This window comes from Lepisma saccharinum, chromosome 3 (assembly GCF_977018435.1).
Source record: "Lepisma saccharinum chromosome 3, izLepSacc3.1, whole genome shotgun sequence".
Taxonomy (NCBI): domain Eukaryota; kingdom Metazoa; phylum Arthropoda; class Insecta; order Zygentoma; family Lepismatidae; genus Lepisma; species Lepisma saccharinum.
Genome location: NC_139231.1, coordinates 42,350,849 through 42,366,991, shown reverse-complemented (window position 1 = coordinate 42,366,991; position 16,143 = coordinate 42,350,849). Strand labels below are relative to the sequence as shown.

Sequence of the window (16,143 nt, the reverse complement as noted above, 5' to 3'; positions counted from 1 at the left end):
CTTTTACTGCATCAGATATACATCTTCTTGTAGATCTTGTAAGACCTCTCCTGACTGTTGTGGTTCAGATCCCACTTTATCCCAAGTTTTTCACTGATGCCTTGAGAGAAACCTGATCTTGGTTTGTACTTTAAGCAGTCATCAACAACATTAATGTACTGTATTACACAAATGCAACAGAATCTTTATAGATTCTTCACAATAATCCAACTCTTAGCAAAGACCAAGGATCAGTCCAATTAATTTGACCTTGCTCTTTGGTATTGCGTGCCACTGATCTACCAAGCTCAGACTAGCTATTTCATTTGTCTAGTTTAGTTGATAGAAACATATTTTTTGCAAGTGAAAGAGAATAGAGTACTTTAGTATTATACGGACTACTTCATTTCAGACCGTCTGTTTTCTGGGACAGCAAAAGAAACGCTTAAGGACATAATAGGAACACTGTATTTGAAAGTTTACAATATATAAATCAAAGTAACCTAACCTAACTATGGTAAATTACTCATGTTTGCAAGGGGAATATAATTTGTTAGGTTAGGTTAGGTTCATTTATATATTGTAAACTTTCAAATACAGTGTTCCTATTATGTCCATAAGTGTTTCTTTTGCTTTCCCAGAAAACAAACGGTCTGAAATCAGGAGTCCGTATAATACTAAAGTGCCAAAAATAGTATTATTTTAAACAAGAATTCAGTTTTAATCGTGTTTCTGTCACACACCCAGATAGTGTGAATGTTTGGTATTAAGCAGATATAATTTAAGGTGGCTTATTACATATTTGATATCTAGTTTTGTCATACCTGTTATTTGTAAATGTTATCCAGAAATAATCCTTTGGTAAAATAAATCAAAAAAAGGAGAAAGTTATTACTCACAATCTTTTTTAAGTCCACTTTATGCACAGATAGGGTAATTGGTATTGGTAGTGGACCTAGAGTTTAAAGTGGGATCTGAATCACTATGCGCCTCCACTTGGTATCAGGCCTGGGATCCCTGTGTAGACCACATTGTTATGCAACTGCTGCAGGTGCAATCAGTAACTAGTTGGCAACTTCCACACATTCACACCAAAAATGAAGCCATTGCATCCATTTCATTTCATCATTGTTGCTCCATGTATACATAGGAAGCAAGGAGACATGGTAATGTACTCATGACCATCAGTGCTCTTCCACCAGTTACGACATTTTCTATGTGATTCGATACTTGCAAGCTAAAGGACAACTTGTGGCTGATATTCATTTAAGGGTGTGCATTGTGTGTGCATAAAACTTCATAAGCGAAGTGTGTGTGCAGGAATAGTGTCATAAATTTTGCAACACTATTACAGTTCAATTTTTTTAATTTTTTTTTTTGTTATTTTGATTTGCTTTTATTTTAATTCGCTTTTTGTGCCACCTTTGGCTAATTTGCGAAGATGGGGATGAGTGATGAAATTGATGAATGGACACTCACAAACTTCTATGCCCAGGCTGCGAATTCGAACCCAGGGACCCCTTGCATCGTAGCATGGTGTGCTAACCACTAAATGTAACAAGTTTTAGGGAAGAAATGAAGGCTTCACTTCATATGTTTACCATTGTAGGTCTGTGATATATGATTGAATTTTTAAAAGGATTACATGTAATATTCCCAGATCTCCATGTGGGTGATCTGAGGTCTAAATTCTTTCCTGCGTTGCCCCCACATAAAGTGGCTCTGGGGTTCACCCAACCTCAAATTAATGGGTACCGGGGACAACCCTCCAAGGTAAAGGCACCCAGAGAGTGGTGCTGATCACATCACCTCCAAATTGGCCCAGATAGAGAATGTGTGTGGCCGTACCCCCACATCTTCTAAATGTGCCTTGATGACATGGTGCTATATGTACAGGGAACTTTACCTTTGCATGTAATATTATTTTTCATATAATGCTATCTTGCATAAAATGGAAACTAGCGTGTGTCAGACATGACTGACCGAAGATAGTATTTTTATTAGCCTTAATTTGCAAAAAAAAATTGTTCGCCACTTGCTACGATTACCAACAAAGTTAATAAATTCGAAGTTCTACATTCACATTCCAAAATCATGACCCTTTATCAGTTGGTCTCCTTTGGTGTAATTGTTTTATTATAGCTGAAAACACTTTTAGTTCATCTTTTAATTCAGTAGCCTTCATGTGTTAACATTCTGGGAGTTTTCTACACTTTTCAAACAAAAGATCAGATGGCATGTCTTTATGCATACTAATATCATAAAATAAATTGAAAAATCACCATGATGTTTAAGCTGCTCAAATCTTTCTCTTAGAGCTACAATAATAGTGTAGGACCTGGTAATATGAATCAACTTTGTACCATTTTTGTGGATCTTTTTTTTTTCCTTTCCTAATTTGCTGCTTCTTTCGATTTCGGCCCTGTACAGTGTTGCCTATCTTTGGATCATCTATATCTAAATTCGATGCCAATTCCATCAATTCACAGGTCGCCGTCCCCCTACCCCTACGCCTCCACAAGTGGAGGTAGGAAGGCCCTGCTAGGCTGCCAAGTGTCGTCTAAGAAACTTTGAAATTTTTCATCACTCCTGCTTTTTTGTTTCGAAGACATTTGCTCATTACATTACGTAGAGTAAAAATTCATACCAGGTAACTAGTGAGCAAAGGAATGTAAAGCCAGGCAACTGGTTTGCAATACACTGAGCCTCATGTGCGACCATTTGGACAGTTTTATTGCTGCCACTTATTTGAAAGAGCGCATCATAGGCCTCTGAGTTAAGGTATCAAAACTTTCAAGTTTTCAATGAGCTTATTTTTTTTTCTTCTCTTCAAAATTTGCCACTCTGGGCGGTGGCATGGTTCGACCTCCCCTTCCACCGGCCCTGATTCAGTGCGCAAAGGGATGCAGAGGGATGGTATCCCTCACCAGCTAGCAAAAATTCCCCCCAGCTATCTCATTGTCACTATGTTTAACTATAGGAGCATCCCCTCAGCTATCATTTTCCACTTCAGTGCTGGTTGAATTGCAGCCTGGACATAGTCATTTCTTTCTTCATCTTCATAATCATGATTACCCAGAATCGCAGAAAAGTGCTCAAAAGAAGAAAATACTCGAGTGCATATGGCTGCACCCTTATTATTTTTATTTTTTAATTTAAGATCAAACTCTTGCAGTGCATATCTAGATTTTCCAATTCTAGTTGACGGAGAATATAAGCATGAAAGGTGTGGTGGTTACACAATTGCTTTTCCCAGTGTTCGACCTCCATATGCTGTGGTGTGAGCTGTCTGGGGGCCCATCTCGCTGACACTTTGCGATACCCAAGTTCTTCATGGATGATGGTATATGCACTACCATATGAAATGCCCACCTCATTTGCTGTTCTTTGGATTGTTGACCACCGGTCCTCCTGAATCAATGCCTCCACAGCGTCAACATTACCCTGTGTGTGGGATGTGGAAGGCCATCCAGAACGGTGTTCATTGAAGACATTCACATGCCCTGTGTTGAACTTTGCACACCAGTTACAGATATGTGTGAATGTCATGCATGTGTCACAATACACTGCACACAACTCACGATAGATTTGTTTCTGTCCCTCTGACCACAGAAACTGAATCACACTCCCCAGCTCAACTGTGTCGAACATCTCAAACGTAGCTGCCATTTTGAAACAACTGCCTCTCGGCATGCACACACCTGCCATCTCGTGGAAAGGTGGCAAACTACATGTACTTCCAAATGTATATTTCAGTTTTTGTGAATACATTTCCGTTCGGCTCTAAAAAAATTACTCAATTACTTTTTGATATCCCCTCATAGTATGTTATTTTATCATCATTCTTTGTTCCAGGTTCTACCATCCTAAAGTTGACATATCTGCTAGTGACCATCCAACAGTCATAGTGGAACCCATGAAAACATTGCATTTGAGAAACATCAGGGGCAGGTTGAATTTCTTGTCATCAGAACAGGAAATGAACCGTGTACTGCTATCCTGGCCACCTGAGGTGTATGTGAATGAGATCATTCATGATTCTCCAAATCTGATAGCACAAGCATCGCTAGATATGAGTATTCTTCTGTCACAGAAAAAGGTAAGACATGGTGGCTAATGGGCAATCTTTGCAAATATGACGAATTCTATATCAAGAACATCAAGCAAGCAGAATAATCCAATTATTCTGTGATATAATTTATGTAGTATTTAATATAAACAGCTCATTCCTCCTTATTACAATTGGTGATGTTGCACAATCTTGTTTGTAGTCAGACCCAATGAAGTGGTAAAAAGCAAGAGTATGCTGGATTACTTATTGTGCTGAATCAGGCCAAAGATACCCGATTGTTTATTTATAACAAGATATATGAAGGGCTCTGGTGTAAAACATGGTGACATTTTTGTCATTTTGGAGTTACAATGTGCATCATGTAGTCCATCGTAAATGAAGTCGAATCGTACTCGAAGTGTTTCGTTTCGTCAACAGATGAGAGCTAGACGTGTTGAAAGTTATGGTATCTACCAGTTGTTTCATGTAAAGTATGGTAAGTTGCAAAGATGGCGGTGAAACGGCTGTTACTGAATTGCAACGTGTCTCAGAAAGTTCGCGAGTATTTAGGCAACAGCAAAGATGAGAACGAGTTAGAAAGTGTATATGATTCCCATAATGACTCGGAATATGTACCACCGACTAAGAATGAGGAGAATGAAGAGGTTGCCAATCAAAAATGCAACTAAAACTTTGCATGGCCACGTACATTTTATTTCATGTAAAACGTGGTATCTACTGTAGATACCATTGGTTAGCTGCAGCAGTGCTCGTAATGGCAATTTTCGGATTAAATGTTACTCTCGTACCTGGATGTGAACTGCGATCTAGTAGAAAAGCACATACTTTTCTTCAACTAGATATAAATAACTGTAGCCACATAGAAATTCGTTGGATTTTTAATTGGGTATGCGCATTTAAGGCTGCTCTAAGATACCATGCCTCCCAAGCAACATCAAAAATGTATTACACTTAAGGAATATATAATTTGATCTGAATCATATCAATTATTTGGAACAGTTTAGTTTTTATATAAAATATTTTCCATAGATCTGTAATGCACATTTTAAAAGTTTTAATATTTTTATGATGGACCTAATAATGTATTTGTAATTTAATTAACTTCCATATTTATGATATGTGTGACTTTGATGAAAGCAAATTATTTTAATTGTTGATATTGCAAATATGTCTTCTTCTTGGTTCGAAATAATGACTATTTTAATCCATAAGAGCCAAATATCAGTGAAAACTATTAAAAATTAAAGCCCTGTGTACATTTTAAATCATTCTTTACAAACATGTTAAGTTAAAGAAAAATACGAGGGTGGTTTGAAAAGTTCTCGGAATCACCACCAGATGTCAGTGCTAGGACAACGAGGTTCTCGCATAGTAATAGGCCATCATTTATTAATAAACACGTGGCGCGTCAGTGTTCTGGGTAGAGATCTGTGGTGCGGACGTCACTTTGTAGTTGTTCCCGTGCAGTGCTTTGTGAAGATGGAAAAAATCGAGATTCGAGCGGTGATTAAGTACTTCGTAAAGAAAGGTATGAAAGCAAAGGAAATTCATGCCGATTTTCTGAACGCACTGGGGGACTCTGCTCCTTCTTATTCAACTGTTGCAAAGTGGACAAACGAGTTTAAATTTGGTCGGGACAGCTTAGAAGATGATCCACGTAATGGTCGCCCAAAATGTGCTACTACCCCAGAAATTATTGAAAAAGTGCATAAATTGGTCATGGAGGATCGCCGACTGAAAGTGTATGAAATTACTGAAGCTATAGGAATGTCATCCGAACGGGCATATCACATTTTAACAGTTGAATTGGATATGAGAAAATTATCTGCAAGATGGGTGCCGCGACTTTTAACACAGGACCATAAACGCATCAGAGTGGACATTTCCGAACAATGTTTGACTCGTTTTAAGAGAAACTAAACAGATTTTTTGCGCCGGTTTGTGACGACAGATGAAACGTGGGTCCACTACTATACCCCAGAGACAAAACAACAGTCAAAGCAGTGGAAACATGTTGATTCACCACCACCAAAGAAAGCAAAGGCAATACGGTCGGCCGGAAAGGTAATGGCGTCAGTGTTTTGGGATGCGAAAGGGATTCTGTTGGTCGATTATCTTCCCACTGGTCAAACAATTACGGGACAATACTACGCTAATCTCCTCGACCAACTAAAGCATAAGATACGGGAAAAGAGGCCAGGTTTGGCAAGAAAGAAAATCATCTTGCATCAGGACAATGCGCGCCCTCACACAAGTGTCATTGCCATGGCAAAAATTCATGAACTTGGTTACGAATTGTTGCCACATCTGCCTTATTCGCCTAATTTGGCTCCCTCAGACTTCCATCTTTTCCCCAAACTCAAAAGTTTCCTCGGTGGACGGAGATTCTCTTCAAAGGAAGAACTAATAGCCGAAGTTGACACGTATTTCACAGGCCTGGAGGAATCTAATTTTCGAGATGGGATCAAGGCATTGGAACATCGCTGGACCAAGTGCATTAGTGTACAGGGAGACTACATTGAAAAATAAAAAAAATCACTGTTGTAAGTCGTTTCTTTCTATTCCATTCCGAGAACTTTTCAAACCACCCTCGTACAACAGAAAGTTACAAGGTCATAATTGTGTCTTCATTGATTTTCTTTATTTTATCTTGTGTCACTTTTGGCTTATTTGCGAAGATGGAGATGAGTGATGATATGATGAAATTCATGAATAAGCACTCAAAAACATCCATACCCAGGCCGGGATTCGAACCCGGGACCCCTGGCACCATAGTGCAATTTCCTAACCAGTCGGCCACAGGGGCCGGTAATTGTTATCTTGAAGATAGAGATTTAAACTAGGGATGGCTTTTCGAAAAAATTGTTTTTCGATTTTCGAAAATGAAATTTTTTGTCTTTCGGAAAAAAAATCATTTTTGGTTTTTCGAAAAAGAAATCGTTTTTCACTTTTCGAAGAAAAAAAATAGTTTTTCGAGAAAAAAACCTTTTTTTGTTTTTCGCTTTTTTGTTTGAATTTTTTTTTAACTTTTCATTTTCGAAAAAAATCTTTTTAGATTTTCAATTTTTAGATCAAAAAGAAGCCATTCCTATTTTATGTATAAATTGCTTATTGAATCACAAAAATCTAATATTGCCATTGTATGCAATTTGGATAGTCTACATAACACAGCTTTGTATCAAGAGAGGCTTGTGAATCGCATTCTGCTTGGCATGCTGAGGTAATAAATAGAGCCTCTGTCTGTGTGAAGTAGATATGTGTAGCTGAAAAACCGCTCATATATAAACATGTTTTTACGAATATTGATCTCCATATAGATATAAGGAAGTTATTTTTAATCACAAGCATTCAGAACTTATTTTTTTAAATACTAACGTAATAAAATGACGAAATCTACTTTTCTAATTTCAGTCAGACGCAGGAGCAAAAACTTGTTACAACAAGTAGCTCAGGTTATTGTTTATTGAATAAAATTATTATTATTAAATGCTTTCATTTTTGTATTGCAAATTGTTATTATTGTTGGTTGCTATAAAAAGTCTAATGTCAAAATATTATTATTGAACTGACATCACAAGTTAGCTTGAATAAAGCGGTATCTGATCACTCATTTTGATATCGTTGCATGTAAAGCATGGTAACTACAACAATTCCTTGAACAACCCTCAAACAAATCGCATATAGCACCACCGAGTAAAATAATTCGGATGAAATATCATGTTTGTATGATAGTAAACATACAAGTGAATCATATTTGCTGTAAATAATTTAGAAATTTATTTTAATTTGTAAATCAGATTTTTTTTAAACATCAACTTTCAATATCTCGAAATCTGCATTTTGTCACTTACCATGTTTAACACCCGAGCCCTTCATATGATATTATAGCTACATGGTTTTCTGCCACTGTCTTGATTGTATATTATATCTTGAATTTCCAAATTCATTGTCATGTAAGTTTTTCTTGTTTTATAATTCAATACTTGTAACAAGAAACACTGTGCTTTTTATAATATAAATAGTGAAAACATTTTACAGCACAAGGAGTAAGACATGTTGCCAGTCAGTGCCGAGTGTGGCCTAGTCCCAACCTCGCTGCCGAAAGTTCTAGGTTGAAGTCCTGACCTACACATCAGAATTCCTATCTGAGTGTCCTTTCATCAATTTCATGTAATCACCATTTGATCCTCGTCATCGTGATTAATCAAAAGTGGCAGAAAATTTTAAAATAAGAACCCTCCCCCCACGAGAAAGATACATCCAATTCAAGATGGTACATTCCTTAACAAAAGTTTAAGGCCACCCACATTTTCTAAGTGTTATATAAGAGCACAGAACAGTACTTCAGTAGTCAATTGGACCACCTTTAGCCTTCAAACAGGCATTTACTCTCTTCGGAATGGATGCAATCAGCTGTCTGCATTCCTCAGCACTGATGTCCGCCCATGTTAATGCAATTGCCTCTTGCAGTTCTGGGATAGTTTTTGGCTGATACTGACGTAACCTGTTCCCAATTGTGTTCCAAAGGTTTCCAATTGGATTTAGGTCTGGGCTTCGAAAGGGCCATGGCAAGAACTAGTCATCTCTGGGTGAGGTCTTCCTCACAAACACAATTACAGGGTGCATGGCTGCCTTTGTTTGTTACACCCTTATAATGCATTGCACACCTTATCGCAACGTTGCAAGTCACATTAGCAACCTCACTATGTATAAAAAAAATGTATTTAAGCAGTATTGAAAATCAGTGCTGGTGCAACACACTCTCCTTCCCCCCCCCCCTTTTATTTCATTCGCAAAGGTGAAGAAGTGCTGTATTTTAGACTAATTGTGAAATCGTACGAAATGGCATATTTTCACTAATTATGCTTCGATTTTCAGATTCAAAGACCAACAAATGCTATTTCAGCCCTTCTTATCAAATATGTCCATCAAAATACCAAAAACATGTTTCTACACATTAATTTACGTCCATAATCACTTACTACCACATTTTACACGTGGCCTTAAACTTTTGTTTCGGACTATACATTGAAGCTCTCTTTCTCATAGTCCCCTCATGGTGGAGTGGTTAGCACATCATGGTATGAGTCCCGGGTTCGAATCCTGGCCTGGGCATGGATGTTTGTGAGTGTCCATTCATCAATTTCATCATATCGTCACTCATATGTCATACCCATCATCGCAAATTTAACAGAATTGGCACAAAAAGCATAGTAAAATAAAGCAAATCAATCAATCAATCTTTGTCATAGTCATTTCCCTTGTTTACAAGGTCAGTAAATGTAAATATTAAAACTCCGTGGTGTTTACACACCCACTCTCTTGATTTTCCTTTTATGTATTTAGGAAGAGATTAGAGCCGAGCTGATACCGATTCTGATGTATTGGTCGAATTTACAACAAAAATAGTAGCACAAAAGGTGCATTTTTACAGGAACTACAGAAACATTCAGCTAGAATATTATTGTTATTATATCCTTCTTAGCATCGAGTCAACCTAAGTTCAATCTCAATACAGAAATAAGAGAAAGATGTGCCATGAAATTAGTTTAGCATAGTGATAATAATTTAAATGCACGTTTCTTTCGTGTAGTCACATTTCATGTATATTTATTATTAGTGGTGGTTCTTTTTTCTGGTGGTACGCAACAGTATGCCTTAGTAGCACTTTATTTTGCAGCTGATGATGAAATATACATTTTAATTTTTTCTTGTAATTATTGTACATTGCTTTTCTAACTTGGGTTAATAATGACAATGAGATGAATGACAAAGTGGTGAAATGGGTGAGGAGATAAACACAACCTAAACCAAAGTTCGAACCTGGGACCTCTGCCTTCGAAGTAAGTTACACTAACTATCCCACTGTCATGGAGGGTTGCATAATTCAATATATGTATGAATGTACAATCACATATGAATATACTGCAGTATTATTAGCACTTATAAACATGAATGATTTCAAGACATTTTGACTTCTTTTGTGTTCCCTATCAGCTTGGTGGCCTGGTGATCTAATGCTATAAGTGATCAACTCTTAGTCTTGCTTGCAAAGTTCCCAGGTTCAAGTATCAACTTGAGCATAGTTTTACTGTGAGTGTCCCATCATCTATTTCATCTTCATCATCCATATCAATCAAAAGTTGCACAATAGTGAACCTAAGTTTTTGTTGGGGGCAGAGTCCTGCACGCGGACCAGTTTTGCTTACTAAACCCACCTAGTCACCTGGCCAAGTTGTCATCCTCCCACCTGGTGAGTCAGCGAGTAAGAACTGAAGCTTCAATCATCAAAAGCCCGCAGGTAACTGTCAGGCCTTGCATGCTCCCAAAGACCCACCTTGCTGAAGTCTCATTCCCGCTCCAGATACACAAGTCATGCAGTCACTGTTGCCAACTTTTAGATTCTAAGTTGCACGTGAAATGTTCATCACGTATAATCAATTTGAAATTGCAGATATTTATTCCATTGTAGAAAACATTTGTATTACTCACACTAGTATAAAGGAGTACGAAGCAAGTTACGCAAGAAGTGCCATGGTAAATACATTTTTGAAACATTGTGTGGCTAGTGGTTGTTCTACATTAAACTACTTTACGAAAAACTTTGAAAAATTTTGCTACGGGTTTTCTCTCTGTTGCAATTTTGCTAATATCCAAATTATTGCTCAAGATATACCCTTCCCTTTTTGAAAAATTATGCTATTCGTGACTTGCTTAGTGCTATGTGCCCTACATGGCACAAAGATCGGTTGTTTTATTTTCATAAATTTAATAGCGAAGAAAATTTTATCCTCAATTTAGGTACGATGTAGCACATTACATTCTGTCCATAAAATATGTGATAAAATCAGTATTACACTACAAAAGGTTTTTGCATATTGTCATCGATTTCCAGCGGCGGCTTGTGACTTTTCAAAACTGTGTGCTCCACATTCTTTTTTGCATTTACAATGACCTACACACACACACATACACTTACTTGGAACTGCTAGTGTATCGAGGATTTTTTTTCGTAGGATTCTGAAATTGTAAAAGTCTGTATCACATAGCTCTTTCTGGGCAGGGGTGGAATAAACATTTTTTTTTTTTTGCAATCACCACATTTAATCTTCGTTTTTAAAGCTGTTGAAAGACAAAAATGGTAATCCGAGGTCATTTTAACCTTTTGGTGCCCAAGGCCATTTTCACATGTAACCCCCTTGATGCCCAAGCCGATTTTGAGCAAAATGCAGAGTTTCAATTAAGTGAGTGTAGATCGGAGGCTAATTGTCCTTGAGAGATGAGTGATATACCGTTGTACGCGGAATGAACCAGAGATTCAGACTATATAAAATTTAAGCAAATTCGGCATATATGTGGTTGGGGGAGGGGGCTAACTCTCAAAATTCCAAAATTTCGGAAAAAAAATAATTGGTTCCCTCACCCTCCCTTCAAGAAAAAAGTACATGACAGTGTCGACATGCACATGGAAAAGATTGCTGACATGTAAGGAACACAAAAATATTTGCATTATTATCATATGACCAATGTAACTTGAGTTGTACCCCCAAAAGGAATGGTCAGCACGCCACTGATTCAAGTTTCAAAATGCAGCGGTACCTTGAAATGACTTTAGCTCAGAGACTATTTGCCCTGGAGATATGGACGATATACCGTTGTACGCAGAATGAATCACAGATTCAGACGATATATAATTTATGCATATTCGGCGTATATATGGAGAGGGAAAGGGGGGAAATCCCCTGAAAATACTTTTTTTTTAAAAAAATGGGGTTTCTTCCCCCCACCCCTGAAAAAAGGATATGAAAAGTTCAAAATGCACATAGAAATTATCGCTAGCATGTAAGAAACAGAAAAATATTTGCATCATTGCCGTATGACCAATGTAACGCGAGTTGTACCCCTGAAACAAAAGGCTTGTACGCCACTGTCTCAAGCTTCGGAATTGAGCGAAATGCAGAGTTACATTGAATTGACTACAGTCCAGAAACTAAATGCCCTAGAGATATGAAAGATATACCATTGTACGCAGAATGAATCACAGATTCAGACGATATATAATTTATGCACATTCGGCTTACATATGGAGGGGGAAAGGGGGGAAATCCCCTCAAAAATACTTTTCTTAAAAAAAATTGTTCCCCCCCCCCCCCGCCCCCCGAAAAAATGTCAAAATGCACAAAATGACAAATTAATGCAAATTTGGCATATATATGGAGGGGGAAGGGAGAAAATCCCCAAAAATTATTTTAAAAAATTGTCACCACCCAAAAAATGTCCTCGCACTTGGGCACAAAACGACACTTACGCACAACATTCACGGACGAAAAGCTAGAACGCAGTGAAAAATGAGCACCGATTCTTGCAGCTGGTTGAAATTCTATTTTTAGACAATGCAGGGTAACCCCTGTCGCAACTTGTGGACAGTTGTGCTAAAAAAACAAAGGTTTCCTTCCACGTGCTTCGAAATTCCATATTCACAACGCAGATTCAACAACCAGTCTTCCCCCTCCCCCCCCCCTGCCTGCACCCTCACGTAAAACTTTCATTTTGACATCGGATACTGATAAACAAGTTTCCTTCGAATGCAGTTAACAGGAGGGAGTGAAAAAGCATTGCTTTAGAACAACAAAGCCGGTCTTGCTTTGTCGGCAAAAATTTGACCCTGAAAAGAGATGCAAAAGAGAAGTCCCTTTTCCCCACCTTTTCCTGCCTTTTCCCCTCCATTTCAGTTATAATTTATTGCATTAGTAACAGTGAGTCCTAATCTAATTTTCGGCATAATCACCACCGTTGATCTGGCATTTGTCATAGCATGGCACTAAATTTTGTATGTCCATGGTATATGTGTCTGACAGCAAAGACTGGAACTATCTCTACCGCAGTGTAGCTGTCAAATCCTTGCTCTGCCAGAAACCTCTTCAGTTAAGCAAAGAGATGAAAGTCGGTACATTCAAGGCCAGGGCTGTTCAGGGAGTGGTCCAAGATCTCTCACCTGAAGTGATGCAAAGGGCCCGTGTGTACTCAGCTGTATGGAGTTGTGCACATTCGATTGGCCTTCCGTGAATTGTCTGCACCATCGTCTGACCATACTATCACTCACGGCGTCCGGTCTGCACACCTCACACGATTGCTGGTGGCTCTGTGCCAAATTCTGAGCATGCAATGTAGGCTACATCGCAGTCGGTGGGAGACTGTGTGAGAGCTGCAAACTTTAACCTAGAACTGTCCTAAAACGGCTACATTGCAACTGTACCAGACTACAGCTACATGCCACTTCTTCCTGCCTGCATGTGTGTGTGTCGCTCTCCGACCACTAGTGCTGCGTATAGGCACCATTTGGAGCTTTTTTCAGGATTCCCCTCGTATATGAACTTTCAGAAGCTTTTATTATTAGTGTTTTCCTGTTTTAATGTGTGGTTAGCTAAATCAGGTACCTATACAATGCAATTCTATAAATTCCTTGTGTTAAATTTCTAATGCCTACATACTCTTTTCGTCAGCGTTAATGGTATAACTGCATGTTGTCTGTTTCACAGTACTTCACTTGGATATACTGTACTGAAGCAGAAATCCCATTGATAATGTAAGGAAATATGACACTTTATTTTGTTCGATTCAATTGTTTCACTTATATGCAAGAGTTAAGTTGTTTGCTTTACAGAGAAAAGAGAAGTAGCTTTATGCATTGATAAATGAGTCCGCACTCATGGTTCTTGCAAGCAGAGGGTTCCAAACCTCAGTGATAATATCAACATATAATACCGAGAATGTATAAGGAGACTGATAAATTACAAATTGTATTTCTTAATCTATCTCTCTTCACTCTTATCTCATTTAGTCGTAACTTTAAAAATAATCAAGTATTTTATTTTAAACTTGCTGCGTATGACAAAATTCCGTAATCCTTCCGTAGCTTGTGAATTGTAATAATTTTCCAAATTCACTATTTTTCAGTTTGAATTCAAATCATAGAGAATAGAGAAATTAAGTCAATTTCATAGAAGATAATATTGGTACTTAACAAATCCATACGTGGATCTGTATGATTTTATTATTTCCATTTGCAAAAACATCGATTTTGTTTAGTTTGTAATTGTCAGGGAAAAATGTAAATTTTGTCCTGGAAAACCTGGAAAAGTCAGGGAATTTCATTTCTGCTTGTTTGTAGCCACCCTGAATTTGTGAAGTTATAAAATCTAACAGTTATACAACCTCACGGCCTCTGTGACTAACATAAATTCAAATGTCTCCATGCCTAGTGAAATTTAATTGCAGTTCACAACACTGACAATGGTGCTTGCATCGGACCTGAAGTAACTACATCAGGTATCATGTGACGACTAGGCCCCAGGTAAAGAGAAAAATCTGGCAAGTCTCGAGTCCTGTGGATTCTTGCTCAGGCAAGCTCACTTATGCAATCATCCAACATCTGGCTTGACATGCGAGTTGCATATTATTTTAGGCATGCCTTCTTGTGGGTGGGTTTTCTCTAGGTCTCGTGCAGGCCTCTGGTTGGGGATTCTGGTCTCTACTTATAGGATTGTAGTTCACAGCTATTACTTACTGTAGAAAAGTGTTAGTAACTTGTATTAGATATTGTTGTTTTTTTATTTCCTCCTCAGTATCACAAAGACTTGACAGATGACCAAGCATATCAGAGTTGTAATTTTTTGGCCTCCCTGGAAAGTTCTGGAAGTGTGGTAGGATCAGTGGGAATTTCCGTTGTGCTGGAGGACTTTGGTTCAGATTTCAAACAGGATGATGTACCATATCACCCACGTATTTTGTCCGGTAAGTTTTCTATAATCCAAACTGTGATCACAATTTAAATCAACATCATAGAAGGAATATCATTTATGTATAATGGCTAACCCTTGAATGAATCTGAGCGGCGAAAGAAGCAATGCAACAACAAGGGGTGTCAACATCTGTACAAATTTACACCATCTTCCAGCTTGCACCACGAAATTGGAAAAATGTGGAGCGAACTGGCTGGATAAGGCATTCTCCATTGTTAAATGCTGTACTTCCCAGGCAATTAAAGGGACCATAGGTGTAGCAAACCAATCAAAAATTCCGTCTGTTTTTGGACGGAATCCTAGCTATCATTCAGTTGTTAAAACAGGGCTGACATTATTCCCAGCCTCCAACAGTGTAAGAGTACGGGAAGATTCAAAGAACACCTCCATATGATTGGCTGTTTCAAGTGCCTGCTGTAACAAGTAGGAAAATCAACCCTGTAAGTGACCAATCACGTTACCTATTTCACCCACTGACACAACAGTTAGGTGAAAGGGGAGGGTTTTGTGCCGGAAACTACAACTGCCTTAGTATAGAGGCTGTTCATCAAGGAGAGAAGACCACTGCGAACCTGCCTGCAGTTTGAGTTTTGAAGTTGAGGTTTTTTAGCACACTTTATGCACAGATAGACTAACCGGGACTTGACCTACAGTTTAAAGTGGAATCTGAACCACTATGTGACTTCGACGGATATCGAACCTATGCCCTCTTCGTTGGCGATGACGCCTCAGGGAACCCCAAACCTGCCTTGGGAATCAGCAGCAGTTGCACTTATGAAGGTTGCACCAATAACTTCGTGCGGTATAGAGAGAAGGTTCTCCATGGATACTTCTGGGTTGTAACAATCACCTTGAAAGTTAATGAGATTGTTACAACCCAGCAGTGTCTGTGACTGTAGTACAAGTACCTACTCATGGAAAACTGGAAGAACTTCACCACGGAGAACATTGAAATGCATATGGTGGTGAGGTGCTTCAAAATATGATGAAGTTTTAACCTTTGCCGCCCAAGCGTCTCGAACGAGATACTCAAAAGTAACCCTCACGGAACCAAGCATCTCGATCCAGATGCTGTGTCAAGGTCGTAGTTTTTACGTTATAACTTTTCTATTTTTGGCTAGAATTTCGATTTTATTTTTTTATATTGTTCCTAACACATGTATTTAATAGAAATGGTTTTTTGCATATTTTTTTGTCTTCATGAAAATGGAGGGGGGGCAAAACCCCATTTTTAAAAGAAGTATTTTCAGGGGATTTCCCCCTCCATGTATACGCCGAATGTGCATAAAT

General features: G+C 38.3%; 1 protein-coding gene across 2 annotated transcripts in view; it reads left to right on the top strand.

Moving 5' to 3' along the window:
- Positions 1 to 16,143, top strand: part of LOC145984995 (centrosomal protein of 120 kDa-like) — an 88,689-nt gene that overhangs the window by 45,443 nt on the left and 27,103 nt on the right. For both annotated transcript variants that reach the window (XM_083118479.1, XM_083118478.1), the window contains exons 7-8: positions 3,835 to 4,078; positions 14,677 to 14,845. In XM_083118479.1, the coding sequence (XP_082974605.1) occupies positions 3,835 to 4,078; positions 14,677 to 14,845 (413 nt within the window). The remainder of the gene's footprint in view (positions 1 to 3,834; positions 4,079 to 14,676; positions 14,846 to 16,143) is intronic.